The sequence below is a fragment of the Chrysemys picta genome, chromosome 2, assembly GCF_011386835.1.
Source record: "Chrysemys picta bellii isolate R12L10 chromosome 2, ASM1138683v2, whole genome shotgun sequence".
In the NCBI taxonomy this organism is placed as follows: domain Eukaryota; kingdom Metazoa; phylum Chordata; order Testudines; family Emydidae; genus Chrysemys; species Chrysemys picta.
In genome coordinates this window covers 261820641-261838621 of record NC_088792.1, presented here as the reverse complement: position 1 = coordinate 261838621, position 17981 = coordinate 261820641, and the positions used below count along the sequence as shown (strand labels likewise).

The following is a 17981-nucleotide window of genomic DNA, read 5'->3' as shown; positions in this document are numbered from 1 at the left end:
CCGGCTCATTCACCTGCACGTCCACCAATGTTATATATGCCATCATATGCCAGCAATGCCCCTCTGCTATGTACATTGGCCAAACTGGACAGTCACTACGCAAGAGGATAAATGGACACAAGTCAGATATCAGGAATGGCAATATACAAAAACCTGTAGGAGAACACTTCAACCTCCCTGGCCACACAATAGCAGATGTAAAGGTTGCCATCTTACAGCAAAAAAACTTCAGGACCAGACTCCAAAGAGAAACTGCTGAGCTCCAGTTCATTTGCAAATTTGACACCATCAGATCAGGATTAAACAAAGACTGTGAATGGCTATCCAACTACAGAAACAGTTTCTCCTCCCTTGGTGTTCACACCTCAACTGCTAGCAGAGCACCTCACCCTCCCTGATTGAACTAACCTCGTTATCTCCACACTGATATATACCTGCCTCTGGAGATTTCCATTACTTGCATCTGAAGAAGTGAGGTTCTTACCCACGAAAGCTTATGCTCCCAGTACTTCTGTTAGTCTCAAAGGTGCCACAGGACCCTCTGTTGCTTTTTTACAGATTCAGACTAACACGGCTACCCCTCTGATACTTGACTCTTGGGTTTGTGCTTCTAATGTGAGGCCAGGTGGAGAACTCGTATAGCTCAAAGTACAGAACAGTGGCTTCAGGGGTGGGGGTTGTTAATCCAGGCCAGCTCTGTATTAGGGCTTGTCTTCACAGCAACAGTTAGCTTGATGTACTCCACTCAAGTCACTGGACTAGAGTAGACTAGCTCGAGTGGAATTACTCGAATAGAGTAACTCAGGTGTGGCTGCTCAGAGAGTTTGAGTGAGAGCAGCCTTGCTGTGAAACAATGCTCAAACTATACAGAGTGATTTAATTAGCAGCACAGAGAGATTGGATTAACAGCTGGTGAGTTGTGTTTAATTTGAGCTGTTGCCTGTAAATGCATCTCCACTGGATTACTAGACCAAGTGTAGTAGCATTTGAGTTTCATCCCTCATGCCCTCAAGGGACCAACTATCTTGCATTTAAAGCAATACTTATTTAAGATTGGCATTTCTGTGTATGGATGGGAATATGGATTGGGGCAACACTCAAGCTAATGAATTAGAGTGTTATGATTCCATTGGCATCAAGGAGATTTGGTTCTACCTCAAAACCCTTACACCTGCAGTTTCTTTTAATTTTGTTTGTTTTTTGGTCTCCCACATTCCCTCCTTTTTCCTTCAGAATGGAGAAGCAGCCTGGTGGATTTGAGAAGTGCTCAGAGTACAGTTGCAGTTTGTTCATAAGGGAGAGACATGACTGTAATATCCTGATCTGTGGAGCACACCATGACTGCTTTGTCTTTGAAATTTGCTCATGGATATCACAATAAGCTGAACAAAGTGCCTGAAAATTCTCCATACTTCTGATATTGCTTCCCATACATTGGATGCAAAAAGTCCTAAAAGGTCTTGAAAGTATCTTTTGCCTTGGGCTATCCAATATAGAGAGTTCTCAGTTCAGCATTGAGACTCTACCAGCAACATCCATGTATGCATTGGTCTCCAAGCTGCATTTCAACTGCCTCAAAGCATCCAGTGAGACCTGGCATGTCAGTGTTAACATTCCACATCTAATAATTGCTATCTTTAGTTTTGTTCCACCATCCACATAGTGCTTAATGCAGACCTTAGGCCATTTGTGTGATCAGGGAGGGATTCAGTATTTGGCCAGACGAAGCAATAGGAATTATTGATCAGCCCATCATCTGCATTGTTTTGATAGTGAATCAGAATACACGGTTCCTGAGGGTGTAGAAGCTGAGTAGACTGATGTCTCTGAGTTTGTGTCCAAAGTCTGACCTGTTCAGAAAGGTATACTACATATTTAAAAAAAGAACAGGAGTACTTGTGGCACCTTAGAGACTAACAAATTTAGGTGCCACAAGTACTCCTGTTCTTTTTGCGGATACAGACTAACACGGCTGCTACTCTGAAACCTACATATTTAAGTGGAAGGGGTTTCTGATATGTTGTGAAAGCCCTTGCAGATCCGTTTACTTTGTATTCACTGTTTGACTACCTTGGTCATATGTTAGAATCTGATTTACAGACATCTTACAAGTTCATTCAACCGCTATTTCAGATTTCTATGAGTAAGATGAGGGTGCTGCATGTTTCAGGTTTTATTTTTAAATATACTTATTAAGAAGATACATCTTAGCTATATTTTTATGGCAACATCTTTAGTGCTTAGTCAACATGCATGAGAATCTATCACAGCTGTATCTTTGGAGAAGAGAAAATTGCATAACTGTAATTGCTGCTCACTGAAGATATATGATGTGACTGATTACTACTGTCCCAGACACCTCCCTTCAGTGTTGAGTGTTCTGTAACTGAAGCTTTTGATATTGCATCCACCTTATTTTCTCTTCCTCTCTAATTTGTTATATAGTATCCATATCCAGACATCTCCCACATATGCAAAAGACTTCTTTCTTTCTTTCTTTCTTTCTTTCTTTCTTTCTTTCTTTCTTTCTTTCTTTCTTTCTTTCTTTCGTAGGGAGGGCTGGACTTTTTCTTTCATGGTGTTATTGTGAGAAATTAAGTTGATTTACGTTATGTTTTTATTGCATATTTCTTTGAAGATTTTTGTGGTCATCCTATTCTGTACTAGAAGTGCATTACAGATTTGTGGACCTGTCTCAGAGATACCTCTAATTCATACACAGAAGCTTTATGATGTCTCTAGTTGTAACAGAGAGGACATGATTAGGATGAGGCGGTCCTGCAGGTAAACTGTGGACCTTTGAAAATGAGGGCCAATGTCTTAAATTTAACCTGAAGTGGAGCACTGGGATGATTTGATGTTTTATTGAAATGTCAGTAAATTGTACCTTCTCTCTGTTCATTTCCCATCAGAAACAGATTTCAAGATATTTGTGTTGTATACGTTTTGCCCTTGATAATCAGTTTTCTCCTCCACGCCCATTCATTCACTGATGTTACACTGTACTTTCCGAGACATCACAGTTCATAACTCTGGAGAGAATTATGATGCCACAAACACTGGAATGCAGCATCTAAAAATAAATCTGCTTGAATGGATACTATCTATGCTTATGTGATCCCATCTTTCCTTCCTGGGTTTATTTGGGAGCAGGCAATACTCACCTGTGTGCCAGGGTGCCTGTCAAATGTAAAGGAGATCCTGAGTATCCCAGTGGTGATGGGGGATATGTGGGAATCCTCTATCCACCCCTCTGCTGCAGTCCTTTTACTTATAAGGAAAATTAATCTTAGTGGTGCATCTACCTTGCTGGGCCTGGTACAAACACATTGACAGGCCTTGGGAGCCCCCAGAAATAAACCTGAGCTACTCCATGCAATGGGTCTAACCCAGAAATACCAGTTATAAACTCAGTACTGTTAACACTTCTTTACTAGGGCTGTTGATTAATAGCAATTAGCTCACGCAATTAACTACAAAAAATTAATCGCAATTTAAAAAAATTAGTCACAGTTAATCACAGCTTTAATCACACTGTTAAACAATAGAATACTAATTTAAATGTATTTAATATTTTGGATGATTTTCTACATTTTCAAATATATTGATTTCAATTACAACACACAATACAAAGTGTACAGTGCTCACTTTATATTATTGTTTTTTATTACAAATGTTTGCACTGTAAAAATGATAAATAATCTTTTTCAATTCACCTAATACAAGTTCTGTAGTACATTCTCTTTATCATGAAAACTGCACTCAAAAACAAAACAATGTAAAACTTTGGAGCGTACAGGTCCACTCAATCCTACTTCTTGTTCAGCCAATCACTAAAACAAACAAGTTTATTTACAGATACGGGAGATAATGCTGCCCGCTTCTTATGTACAATGTCTCCTGAAAGTGAGAACTGGCGTTCGCATGGCACTTTTCTTGCCTGCATTGCAAGGTATTTACATGGCAGATATGCTAAACATTTGTAAGCCCCTTCATGCTTCGGACACCATTACAGAGGACATGCATTCATTCTGATGATGCTCATTAAAAAAATGTGTGAATTAAATTTGTGACTGAACGCCTTTGGGGAGAATTGTATGTCTCCTGCTCTGTTTTACTCACATTCTGCCATATATTTCATGCTGTAACAGTCTTGGATGATGATCCAGCACATGTTGTTCTAAGAATAATTTCACTGCAGATTTGACAAAATGCAAAGAAGTTACCAATGTGAAATTTCTAAAGATGCAGCACTCGACCCGAAGTTTAAAAATCTGAAGTGCCTTCCAAAATCTAAGAGGGACGAGGTATGGAGCATGCTTTTAGGAGTCTTAAAAGAGCAATACTGCGATGTGGAAACTACAGAATCTGAACCACCAAAAAAAGAAAATTAACCTTCTGCTGGTGGCCTCTGTCTCAGATGCTGAAAATGAACATGCGTCGGTGCGCACTGCTTTGGATTGTTATCGAGGAGAACCCGTCATCAGCATGGACACATGTCCTCTGGAATGGTGGTTGAAGCATGAAGGGACATATGAATCTTTAGAGCATCTGGCACATAAATATCTTGTGATGCCGGCTACAACAGTGCCATGTGAATGTCCGTTCTGACTTTCAGATGATATTATAAACAAGAAGTCGGCAGCATTATCTCCTGCAAATGTGAACACACTTGTTTGTCCAAGCGATTGGCTGAACAAGAAGTAGGACTGAGTTGACTTATAGGCTCTATAGTTTTACATTGTTTTGTTTTTCAATGCAGTTATTTTTGTACATAATTCTACATTTGTAAGTGAAACTTTCATGATTAAAAAAGATTGCACTGCAGTGCTTGTAGTGGGGGAATTGAAAAATACTATTTCTTTTGTTTTTTTACTGTGCAAATATTTGTAATAAAAAATAAATATAAAGTGAACACTGTACACTTTGTATTCTGTGTTATAATTGAAATCAATATATTGGAAAGATGCGGAAAAACATCCAGAATATTTAATGAATTTCCATTAGTATTCTGTTGTTTAACAGTGCAATTAAAACTGCAATAAATCACGATTATTTTTTTTTAAATCGTGATTAACTGTAGAAAACAAAAAATTAATACATGGTATTCTATTATTGTTTAACAGCATGATTAATCACAATTATTTTTTTAATCGCTTGATATCCCTAATCTTTATTTAACAACTTAGGAAAAAAAACAGGATATAATAGATTGAGATTAATTAAAATGTCACAACCCCTTCAAGTCAACAGGAGGTGCTTAAATCAATTAATAAATGAAGTTTACAGTAGTAAATGAAACTTAACCAATGTACATTTACACCAGCATCAGCTACCGCACCTCTGAGTGTGCACTCCTCTGAATTTCAAAGTTCTAGACAATTGCTTGCGTGGGCGCGCTTGGAGACACTGAAGCTGGGGACATCACTCGGTTGGTCCGGTAAAGTAATCCAACCAAGTCAACGAAGGGCAGAGCGATTCTAACTGTGGATCCACAACCGCTCTGAAGACAGGTGTTGCTATAACCAGAGGTCGGTAATCTTGGATCCTGGTTAGACAAGACCACTTTTCAGCCTCAAGGAAACCACTTAAAGTCTTTTCATTACCCCCTTTTTCCTTGAGAGCACTTTCCTAAATAAACAAACAAAAGAAGAGTTGTGGTTACTCACACTGCTTTCACTGCATCCCAAACTCAGTCAGTTCTCGCCATAGCAACAGTCTTTGCCCGGGCTCTGATGAAGCTCAATAATAGCTTCCTTGACTCCCCACTTGGTCAAAGCCCCAGCAGTTTCTTGGCAGCAGCTACTAGCTTTCTAGCATGAGCTTAGCTCCACAAAGCAGTCTCTTCCATCCCCTGATCATGGGACCGATAACACAGTCTCAGCACCCAAGTCAGAATAGGGGACCACAGCAGCAGGCTCGTGCCCTGCTTGAACAGAGCTCAGACAAGATTCCCTACAGCTCAGCAGCTACTCTTTTTTAACTTTATTTTTTAAGTCCTCACAAAATGGAGCCCATTGAAACCCGAGGCAGGGAAGTCTGTCTCTTCCCCAAAGTATCATGGGATTTGTAGTCTTCAAGGCTGGATCACAGCACCTGGGATCTTCCTGAGTGGAACACCTCCAATTAAGTTCAGAGGTCCCTTTCATGGAGATGCCTCCACTTACTGATTTTCATATGGGAAGCATTAACACTGCCAATAAGGTGTGTGAGTTCTGATAAAATGTTTGGAAAAAGAATGAGGTTTCAACAGCTCTCTTTACCATCGAAATGGACATAACACTCTAATGACAAATATGAAGTTTAAATAATGAAAAAGACATTCCATGTTTCTTTATTCTGATGCAGATGTACTTGGAACATTATAGAATATGAGTATTTTATTTCTCTCCTCTTGCTAGTTCTCATATTAAATGAGGGAGTGAAATATGCAATTCTTATAATCTAGTGAGGTGTCTTCTATTTGATCAGCTAGCTATGGTAATGCTTTTAAGCCAATCTCCCCCATACAACCACAAACATATATATGTATGACGTGCTACTTGTGTCATTTTCTGATATCATATACTATTTGTTTAATGAAATTAAATTGCAAATAGTTCCTTTTTTGTGCATTTACTTTCTTCCTGTTTGATATTGCTTCTGGAATTGAAAAATGTTGAGCTGCTATTTGCTTGGAGTGTGTTACCTTCTTGATGGCTCTTTGGCATAAATATTATTTATATTACAGAAAGAAGGCAGAAACAACAACAGAACCATGTGCATGTGTTAAGATGGTTTTGAATATTTTAAAATGAGAAGTTATAAATAAGAAATACATTTGATAAATACAGTATCAGGAATCTTTTCATAATGAGACCTCCAATGCATTTAAAAAGGGAAAACTTTTATAATATTAAAAAATGGTATTGTAGATACAAATTTGCTGTTCATTTGGAACAAATCTGAAATGCTAATCATTTGTGTGCACTTTATTTGATTATAAAGTACGTAGTAACTAATTTTTCAGTTCTGAGTTTTCAATCAATATAATTTTAAAAACAAACAACCACTCATGTTTGCCTAATTACCCATGGGACACTGTGCAGGCCTCCTACTTGACTACATCACTGCTGATGGGATTGACAATCCACCAACAGAAAAGAGTGGTTGTTCTGTAGAGATGACTTTACATATAGGGAGTAGTCAGAGGTGAAAGTAACTTACTGGTACACAGGGTGCCGTGGGGGTGGCTCTGCCCCCCCCCAGAAGCGTTGGGGTCTTGGGTGGAAGGGGCAGGGCCTCTGGTGGAAGAGGCAAGTCTGGGGCCAAAATCCCCCAGCTAGCCCTTCAGCGCTGCCTGGCCTGTGCCACCTGGGCTTCAGCGGCGATTTAAAGGGCCTGGGAGCCCCGGGCCCTTTAAATCGCTGCCAGAGCCGTGGGGGCTGGGAGCCCAGGGCCCTTTTAAATCGCTGGGCCCTAGGGAAGTTGACCCTTTTGCCCTCCCTCCTCCCCCATCAGCGCCCTGGTATGGTTGGCACTTTCTTGACGGTATGCCGGACCAGACCAGACCAGCTTACTTTCACCTCTGGGAGTAGTTCTTGGTCATTATAGAGTACTGTGTCCAGTCCTCTTAAATTGACCGGAAGATCAATGAGATACAGAACATATGAAGTATGAATTGAGGAATTTAAAAGGAAGAAAATGTTGGGCTCCTATGAGCTTCGAGGGGACCTAAAAGAACCGCAGGAATAATCTATCAAACATTTCCATGTGTACTCAAAATTGACTTTGCATTTGCTTTCTTTTTGTAGCAAAACTACGTGAGTCCTGCTTTGATCCTGGGAATGTAATGAATGGCACAAGACTTGGAATGGATTATAAACTGGGATCAACAGTCACATATTACTGTGATGCAGGTTATGTTCTTCAAGGATATTCTACACTTACCTGTATTATGGGAGATGATGGAAGACCTGGGTGGAACAGAGCACTACCCAGCTGTCATGGTAAGAGCTGTATTTTCTGCAGTTATTTCATGACTTGCAAGAGACACAAAAGTGAAATATAAACATAATATTTATATTATATAGTGATTTTAATAAACCTTTTTATATATTTTCCCCTTTAGGATGTATATCCTTCTCTTCAGGGTACCATAAGCAATACTGTATGAAAGAGTAAATATAATATCCATTGACAAAAGTTTAGAAATATGGGGATTTTATTGATTCACTTAGTACTACTAGATTAATAAAGTAGCAAATAATTTCTACTGATGATTGTCAGTGGTACTATGCAGGGTGGTAAACATTTGTGTTATGGAGCTCATCAGTCTTTGACAAACGTATAGTAGAATAGAATATTATGTACACACAATGATGTTTGCTTAAATAGATCATCAATTTATACTCTTAATTTTAATAGTACTTAAAATATTAGTTCTTAGGATACTCAGTGCATTATTGCTCCACTTTTTGTTTATGATCAAATATAATATTGTATAATGTAACATATTTTATGTGAAGTTTCTAGGAAAATTTAATCTAAAAAATTGAAAATACATTATGGGCAGTACTCACTCCCTTGACTATTATGTGCATATGTGTTTGCAGGGTTAGGCTTTAAATCTGAGGTCCACTTTACCAGTATGCTGCTAACTCTCCATAACAATTGATAGACACTTCAAAGCAAGCCAGTATAGCTTTGACATGTCCTTCACCATTGGACCCAAAATCTGTGTCTCCTTCTGGTGTTACTTAAATTTTAATTAAATAGATTATTTACATAAAAATGCTAAATTATTAAATTGAAGTTGTGGAAAATATAGTTTATATTACATAAAGGAAAATGAAATATCCATGATATAAGCTTCTCATGCGGTTAGATTTGTAGTGTCTCATTTTGAATCTTCCTGCTGCAGGGCCGCCCAGAGGGGCGGGGGGCAAGTGGGGCAATTTGCCCCAGACCCCGGGCCCCGCAGGGGCCCCCCACAAGAGTTTTTTGGGGCCCTGGAGCGGGGTCCTTCACTCGCTCCAGGGCCCCCGGAAAACTCTCGTGGCTCCTGTGCCCCCGGAGCTTCTTTCGCTCCAGGTCTTCGGCGGCGGGGGGTCCTTCTGCTCCAGACCCACCGCCGAAGTGCCCTGAAGACCCGCGGCGGGGGGTCCTTCCACCCTGGGACCTGCTGCCGAAGACCCCAAGCCCCCTGAATCCTCTGGGTGGCCCTGTCTTGCTGACATTGTGCTAAATTCAGAACTGATGTAAGGAGGTATGAATCCATTGGATTTCACACTAAGTCTTGCATATTTAGTAGGAACAACGATGCTAAATTGTTATTGCCACCCCAAATGCATATATGCTAAATAATACGTGTTACCAGTGTTGTCTCGTTTTATATCTGTGTGTGATGTTATGAACAAGTAGAACACTGGGGGCAGGGGAAGAGGAAAAAAAGACGATGATGATGAACTGACATCAAAACAGAAAAAAAGTGATTACTGACTGATGAAAGAAGGAATATGAAGCGTAAGGATTTAGGGAAATTACCCATGATTTTTAGGATTACCCATGATAATGTTACAGCATTAAAACACCAGTCTTCACTTCTGGAGCATTGAGATGCTAATGCTGTGGTATACAGGCCGTAAGAAACTCTGTAGGAAAAATGTGTTACAGCTTGGGAAACATGGAGCAGTGTAGGGCAAACAGAAGTTTCTTCCGAGCAAACCCTTTCTTCGTTTTTAAATGACACTTGGGATTTTTTTTTCAAGTTTAAGAAAGAGAGAGAGAGGAAGAAAAAGGTTTTTTCTTTTACATGGGTAGAATGGATGATGTTATAATTGTGGCCATTAGTGCCGCTATACTCTGGTTAATGGTTTGTAACAGCTTGAAAATCTTCCATATTTCCAGGGGGGTTTAACTCAGCATGTCTGTAATGAAGAGAGAGACTTTTTTTGCTTAGGAGAAAAAGCTGCAATTTTATTAAAAAACAACCTCATAATAGAATGGGTGATGGTCAGTCTTGCTCATTCTAACCAAATCTAGTTCTCTAGGTTGGCTGAAGACCTTAAGGTCCTTCAAGTACACATAGTACTTAGGTCCCATATTACCCTGACATCCCTGCATAGATTCTGGTCACCAGAATGATGCCGTATGATAAGCCCAGTGGGAGGTACTTACCCTTATAATGGTCAGTTGTGCCTAAACTCCGTGGCCTGTTCAAGTATACAGATCTAGCTAGCATACTGGTTTCCTCCCAACTGATAAAGCCTTATTCTATAGCTGTTACTTTGCTTGTGATGTAGTATGATCTATTTTAACAACAGATGACTAAGGAATTCTACCTTTTGGTAATTTTATGTAAGAAAATTAGCATATTTATTTATTTACATTGAGCATGGGGGAGAAGGAGAAGAGGAGGACAGCAGGAGTGGAAGCTTTACGTTGTCACTAGGGCAGGTCAGTTCCCATTCTTTACTGCACCCATGCTTTGCTCAGCTCCAGAGGAGAATTGGGCCTCCTCAGTCCTGCCAGCTTTATATTTGAAGTTGCAGTCGGAAAGCTGACGTTGTTTCAGTGCAGATACGCAATGCATCTGATCACATTTTTTTTTATGATCTCTTATTATTTCCTTGTAATCTAAACCTTGTATTCAGGGGTTGATAGCTTTTTTTTCCTTCTGTTTTTTTGAATATTTTGCTCAAATGGTTCTCTGCATTAGGTATGACTTGCCTTTGTCTAAAAACCTTATTTCAAATGTCCTTGAAATATCTCTAATAGGTATGGGATATGAACCAAGTCCACAATCTCATTCTATTATGAATGCGTGCAAAGATTATCCAGTCTAATACCCTAAGCCATTTGGCATTTGATGATGGCTGTTAAGAACAGGATATGATTAAAGGTTGCAGATGAAACCTTCATAAAATGAATGCTGATAAATAATGAGTTTTGTCAACTTTACTAAATATAATTTCATCAGCATTACATAAAATTTTAACTTTTGCCTGGCTAATATCAGTTGTTTAAAAGTTAGTATGTTGTGCTCAGCAGAGTGGAAAACCTTATATCTTACTGAGAAGAATATAAATAAATAAAATAGGTATATCTCCATATATTCTTTATCTCATAGAACTGGAAGGAACCCCAAAAGGTCATTGAGTCCAGTCTCCTGCCTTCACTAGCAGGACCAAGTACTGATTTTGCCCCAGATCCCTAAGTGGCCACCTCAAGGACTGAACTTGCAACCCTGGATTTAGCAGGCCAATGCTCAAATCACTGAGTACATGTGCGCGCATACACATGTTATAGATAAGTCATGTCACCATCCAAGGTCGCAGAGGGAATCACTGTGCCAATGCTAGAAATCAGGTCTTGTAATTCTGAGTCTCATGGGCCTTACAAACCTATACACAATTAGAGAGCTTAAGGGTAGCTCTGATGGTTAAGTGGTTAAAGACCAGGACTGTAAGTCAGGAGATTTGTTTGTTTTTTAGTTTTTTTCTCTGACACTGACCCCTTGAGTGATTTTGGGTAGGTTCCTACCCTTCTGTGTATTTGTTTTTCATTGCCTGTAGTATGGGGTGAATACTTACCGTATCTATCTTGTAAAGTGTTATATGTGATACACTTTTCAGTGGAAGGCTCTATAGAAGTGCTAAATAATATTTTTTTTTAATTTTACTATATCATAAAACATTACATGTGCCAATAAACAATTGATAACTTTCTCAGCAATACTGAATTATTACCTATTAAATTAGAAGCTCTAAATGTGGCACTTGTATTGAGTTTTTACATAGTGCAACTATGGTACTTACCCACTACCTTTCTTTGAAATAATGACCATATATGCAACACATTATTTGCATCACTAGATCATAGCAGGATATAATATTTTGTGCCACATTCTGTAAAAGGTCTTGAACAAAATATTATTTTGGCCCTTATTACCAATTAAAAGACAGAGGATCATTAAGACTGGAGAAATGTTCCTGCTTCAGGCAAATATAAGCAAGTAATAAACAGGCATTATGCTAAAATTCTTCTCAGTTCAACTTTTACTTAAGGCTGGTAGTTAAAGATGAGACTGAGTTCCTAGATAAACTAATTATAATCCTTAATAATGCTCAACTATATTATAATACACTCCAGATGGAATCTGACATATAGTTTCACCCCTGACAAATGTTGCTTATGAGAGAAACAGAGCAGAATTTTCATTGAATTGTATATTATCTTCAAATTAATGTTTTTAACAAAGTGATACATGGAAGCTTGCATTTTCTGTATCTCCTTCATTCTAGAGTTCAACAGAAGTACATATATTATTTTCCCAAATCCAAAACTGCTGTATTTTTATTATTATTTATTTCTACATAAACAATTCACGGACAGAGTTTCAAAGTCACAAATAGCTGTTAGATGCCTAACAATTACTGACTTACATTTGTCCTTCTGAAAATCAACCCTTTTAAAAACTTTATATATCTCAATCTCTATCTCTATATATGCATTTATATAGATATATAGATACACATACACACAATTATGTTAAACCATCACGTGTCTGTTTTGTAATTAAGAGAATGGACCTAATTCTAATCTCATTTGCATCTGTGTAACTGAGATCGGAATCAAGCATTATTTTATGTGATGCAGGTAGAAAAGCTGCCTGACACTTTTTATTACAAGACTCTGTTTTCAGTTCCTTATAACTTTGCCACAATTTAATGATTCAGGCCGAAATGTTACATATGAGGTGTCTGCCAAAGGTGTTTTTTTGTTTTGTTTTTGTTTGAAAGTTTCATCTAAACCAGTTCAGTTGTTTCCAAGAACAAAGTTAGGGGAAATTACACATGCTCAGTAAAGACTTGTCACAGTTTGGCAGTTAAATTATCTGAGTATTCTGTCTGCCCTGATGATGCTTCATCCCAGTAGAATGCCTATGTGATCATGTATTCACTGTCCATATGGAGTGACTAAGCATGTGCCAATCCAGGAATGCAGGGGATAAACAGGACTTTCCCTACATTTGTTCTTCCTGATAGCTGAGGCCTGCTGTGTCACCAGACACAGGAACAAAAGCAGGAAGACTGACTCTCCTGTATTCTCAGTGCTCACACTGCTGGTGCCCAAGCAAGGTGGAGGAGGAAGAAGTTGCCACACTGGAGGGGAAACAGGAAAGCAGGTTGCAGGAGCCAATCCATAGCAGTAAGCAGCAGTGAACAGGAACTGTTGAGGGTGCAAAGGAACTGTGGGGAAGAGGGGTAATAGGCACACAAAGAGGGGTGAGTTAAGAGGTGGGGATGGAATTTGGATATCAGCAGAAGGGGAGCAGGATTTGTTGGGTGGGATTTGGATAGGAGCAGAGAAGTTGGGGGGCAAAGAGGGCAGGACCTGGGATAGGTGGCTAGGAGCAGAGACAAGCTGGGGACACAGGGACAGAAGGTTCTGTAACTGCTATAAAACACTCCTCTCCAGATCCTGGAATTGAACACAGGAGTCATAAATTTCTGTCTTCCTCTGCTGTCAGCAAGAGATGTGAAACCACTGACAAAGTGTGTGTCAAATCCTGCTGTAGTGGCTGGTCCACAAAAAGGATAAGAACATTCTAATGCTACCAGTTACTTCATTACCTCAAGTGGTAGAGGTCTCTGCTGTGGTTCTAAAGGTCAGAACCTTGATGATGGCCCAAGTGGAGTATGATTTCCCATGATGAAATTTCTGGGGATTTTTATTTCAGTTTTTTCTTTTAAAAATATATAGTTTGTAAAGTCAAGTATCCAAAAGCTTAGGAAATGCCAGAATTAGGGTTGTCTGTATATCCTTAATTCAAATCCCTTTTGTATATGCTCCAGGATACTGTCTTTAATTATATGATTACACACTATTTTCTCCACAGAACCTCTGTCTCATTCAAAGCACAGAACAGACTGTGCTCTGGGAGTGAATGAAGCTGTTGTTTGTAAGACCTCTGGCTTATTTGTTATAGGAGTTGGAAGGAGTAGAGAATAAGGCATGGAATTACAGAAGACAAAGGATGGCTTCATGGTTAAGGAAGTTGAATGCCACTCTGAAGAATGGGATTCTGCCCCTGCCACTGAGTTCCTATGTGAATCTGGGTTTAACCATTTAAGCCAAACACTTCAACCAAAATTATCACAGTTAGCTACTAATTAAGCGTTCCTCATTTTCTGGTGCCCAACATGAGACATCTGTGGCCAGAAATGCAGAAGAGCACGCACAACTGTAACTGAATTCAGTTGGACCTTTGCATTGAACATACAAAGTGTTATTAAAATTATAAAATAAGAGAAATGTAAGACTGGAAGGAATCTGGAGAGGTCATCTACTCCATCCTCCCACTCTGAGGCAGGACCAAGTGTACCTAGTCTATCCCAAACAGGTGTTTGGCTAAACAATTCTTAAAATGCTAAGTACTCTGGGGAAAGTCAGATTCAAGGGGCCTGATTGCTAAAGATATTTAGTCAGCTAAAGTTTCACATAGACACCTAGTGGAATTTTGATTTCAATGGGAGTTAGCTGTCTAGCGACTTTAGAAAATATCACTACATGACTATCTGAATCTTTATGTGCCTAAATACCTTTTAAAATGTGAGCCTAGATTTCTCTGGTAGGGCACCTGAAAGTAGTCAACGCTTTCACTGAATGAAGCAGAAGTCCTGTGGAAAAAAACAGTCTGTGTCGATTAAATTGAAGACTGTATTTTAAATGCATAAATACAAAAAGGGGAAATTCTGACACTTGCTAACATCGGAAGGTTTGATTTTGCAAGATTAGCATTCTTTTAACATACTTGTTTCATTGATGTGTATGGATGAAAAAATAAATTGTACATATATGGAAAAAGTGATTATGTAAGAATCTCAACTCTTATCTAGTAATAATAGGTGACAATAAAAAAAATTGCTGTATGCTGGCAGCAAAAACCTTGAAAATATGATTAGAGTATACCCTAAAGATTGAAAGGAAAAAAAAAAAAGAAGTTAAATATAAAGTAGACAATTAAAATAATTTCAATAACCTCATGATTTTAAAGTCAATATCATGATTTTCGGGCCTGATTCATTATTTCAATAATGCTTTATAATATTTTACAGAATAGGAAATGTTGTGGGAAATTGTTCCAGACTCCCATTAAATAATATGCTAATGTAATATAATGACAAATAAAACATGAAATGAAGAATACTAATTTGTTACAACTATCATTTTAATATTAGCTGTCAGAGTATCCAAATTTCCAAGATATATAAGGATTTATTTTATACAACATATTATAAAATAGTACATGGTTTATTTTCTGTTGACATTCTGTCACCATTTTTGTGGAAGCATAATTTAATGAAGGAAATGTAAGAAAGAAGGAGAAATAGCTCAGGCTATGTATTAATTTTGATTTTTAGTAGCCGTTTCCCCCCCGCCCCTAACATAATAATGAATCTGAAAATTAAACTTGCATATCAAAGTTATAAAGTTAAAGATGTCTGTGTGGACAGACAAAGCTGCTAGTTTGACAAAAAATGCCGCTAATAAGAAATAAAAATGTAATATGTAGCCTTTGTCATATTGAGGCTAAAGCACAGCTGCTGTACTATAGAGATTAGGTACTGTACTGCTTCTTGTTAACTTGGGGATAAAGCACTTAACGTGAAATAAATTATGTAATTGATTTAGATGCAGACTGTTCTGTTTTGGCACTGGATTTGTTTCTTTGTTTGCCAGAAGCAGATGGAAGGGAATTTCTGTGTAGAGTCCTCATTCACGTTTTTCAGTTGTATGTTTCCTGTAGATAGAAACAGTCCTTAGCACTATTTACTGAAAGTCTTCCATAGAAAGGTATACTCACTCATCAAACTTGCAGCACTTTGAGTGCTGTTTTTGCAAGAGGAAGACCAAGCACAGGGTAGGCCCATTACTCAATGGGCGCGGGGGGGGGGTGGTAATAATAGAAAATGTGAAAATGGCTGAGGTGCTTAATGACTTCTTTGTTTCGGTTTTCACCAAGAAGGTGGTGGTGATTGGATGTCTAACATAGTGAATGCCAGTGAAAATGAGGTAGGATCAGAAGAGGCTAAAATGGGGTAAGAACAAGTTAAAAATTACTTGGACAAATTAGATGTCTTCAAGTCACCAGGGCCTGATTAAATGCATCCTAGAATACTCAAGGAGCTGACTGAGGAGATATCAGAGCCGTTAGCTATTATCTTTGAAAAGTCATGAAAGATGAGAAAGAGTCCCGAAGACTGGAAAAGGGCAAATATAGAGCCAATCTGTCAAAAAAGGAAAATAAGGTCAACCGGGGGAATTACAGACCAGTCAGCTTAACTTCTGTACCCGGAAAGATAATGGAGCAAATAATTAAGCAATCAATTTTCAAACATCTAGAAGATAATAAGGTGATAAGTAACAGTCAGCATGGATTTTTCAGAAACAAATTGTGTCAAACAAACCTCATAGCTTTCTTTGACAGGGTAACAAGTCTGTGGATAGGGGGAAAGTGGTAGCCATGGTATATCTTGACTTCAGTAAAGCTTTTGATATTGCCTTGCATGACCTTCTCATAAACAAACTAGGTAAATGTAATGTACATGGAGCTACTATAAGGTGGGTGCAAAACTACTTGGAAAACCATTCCCAGAGAGTAGTTATCAGTGGTTCACAGTCATGATGGAAGGGCATAAGGAATGGGGTCCCTCAAGGATCAGTTCTGGGTCCAGTTCTGTTCAACATCTTCATCAATGATTTAGATAAAGGCATACAGAGTACACTTATAAAGTGTGTGGACGATACCAAGCTGGGAGGGGTTGGAAGTGCTTTGGAGGATAGGATTAAAATTCAAAATGATCTGGACAAACTGGAGAAATGGTCTGAAGCAAATAGGATGAAATTCAATAAGGACAAAAGAGAAGAACTTCATTTAGGAACAATCAGTTTCACACATACAAAATGGGAAATGACTGTCTAGGAAGGAGTACTGCAGAAAGCGATCTGGGGATGATAGTGGATTACAAGCTAAATATGAGTCAACAGTATAACACTGATTCACAAAAAGCAAACATCCTTCTGGTATGTATTAGCAGGAGTGTTTTAAGCAAGACACGAGAAGTAATTCTTCCGCTCTGCTCTGTGCTGATTGAAAAAAAATGGATTTGTTTAGTCTGGAAAAGAGAAGACTGAGAGGGGACATGATAACAGTTTTCAATTATATAAAAGGTTGTTACAAGAAGGAGGAAGAAAAATTGTTTTTCTTAATCTCTGAGGATAGGACAAGAATCAATGGGCTTAAATTGGAGCAAGGGAGCTTTAGGTTGGACATAAGGAAAAACTTCCTGTCAGGGAGGTTAAGCACTGGAATACATTGCCTAGGGAGGTTGTGGAATCTCCATCATTGAAGATTTTTAAGAGCAGGTTAGACAAACAACTGTCAGGGATGGTCTAGATAATACTTAGTCCTGCTACAAGTGCTGAGGACTGTACTAGATGACCTCTCAAGGTCCCTTCCAGTTCTATGATTCTAGGTTCAGAGTATTTCCTGCAGTTTTCGTAGAACAGATGTATTGGTGCAGAGTATTGTGCTCCTAGAATGTGAAAAATACTCTGTGAATTCATTGTAGCTTTCCAAATCTGATGACATTCTAGCCCAGGGATCAGCAACCTTTGGCACACAGCCCATCAGGGAAATCCGCTGGCAGGCTGGGACGGTTTGTTTACCTGTAGCGTCCACAGGTTCAGCCGATCGCAGCTCCCACTGGCTGTGGCTCACCATTCCAGGCCAATGGGGGCTGCGGGAAGCATTGGCCAGCACATCCCTCGGCCCATGCCGCTTCCTGCAGCCCCCATTGGTCTGGAACGGCGAACTGCAGCCAGTGGAAGCTGCAATCAGCCGAACCTGCGGACGCTACAGGTAAACAAACTGTCCCAGCCCGCCAGCGGATTTCCCTGACGGGCCGCATGCCAAAAGTTGCTGATCCCTGTTC

The 17981-nt window shown here is 39.0% G+C and overlaps 1 protein-coding gene across 2 annotated transcripts in view; it reads left to right on the top strand.

The window, feature by feature from the left end:
- CSMD3 (CUB and Sushi multiple domains 3) overlaps positions 1-17981 on the top strand; it is a 1168516-nt gene that overhangs the window by 853530 nt on the left and 297005 nt on the right. For both annotated transcript variants that reach the window (XM_005287288.4, XM_008168301.4), the window contains one exon: positions 7794-7988. In XM_005287288.4, the coding sequence (XP_005287345.2) occupies positions 7794-7988 (195 nt within the window). The remainder of the gene's footprint in view (positions 1-7793; positions 7989-17981) is intronic.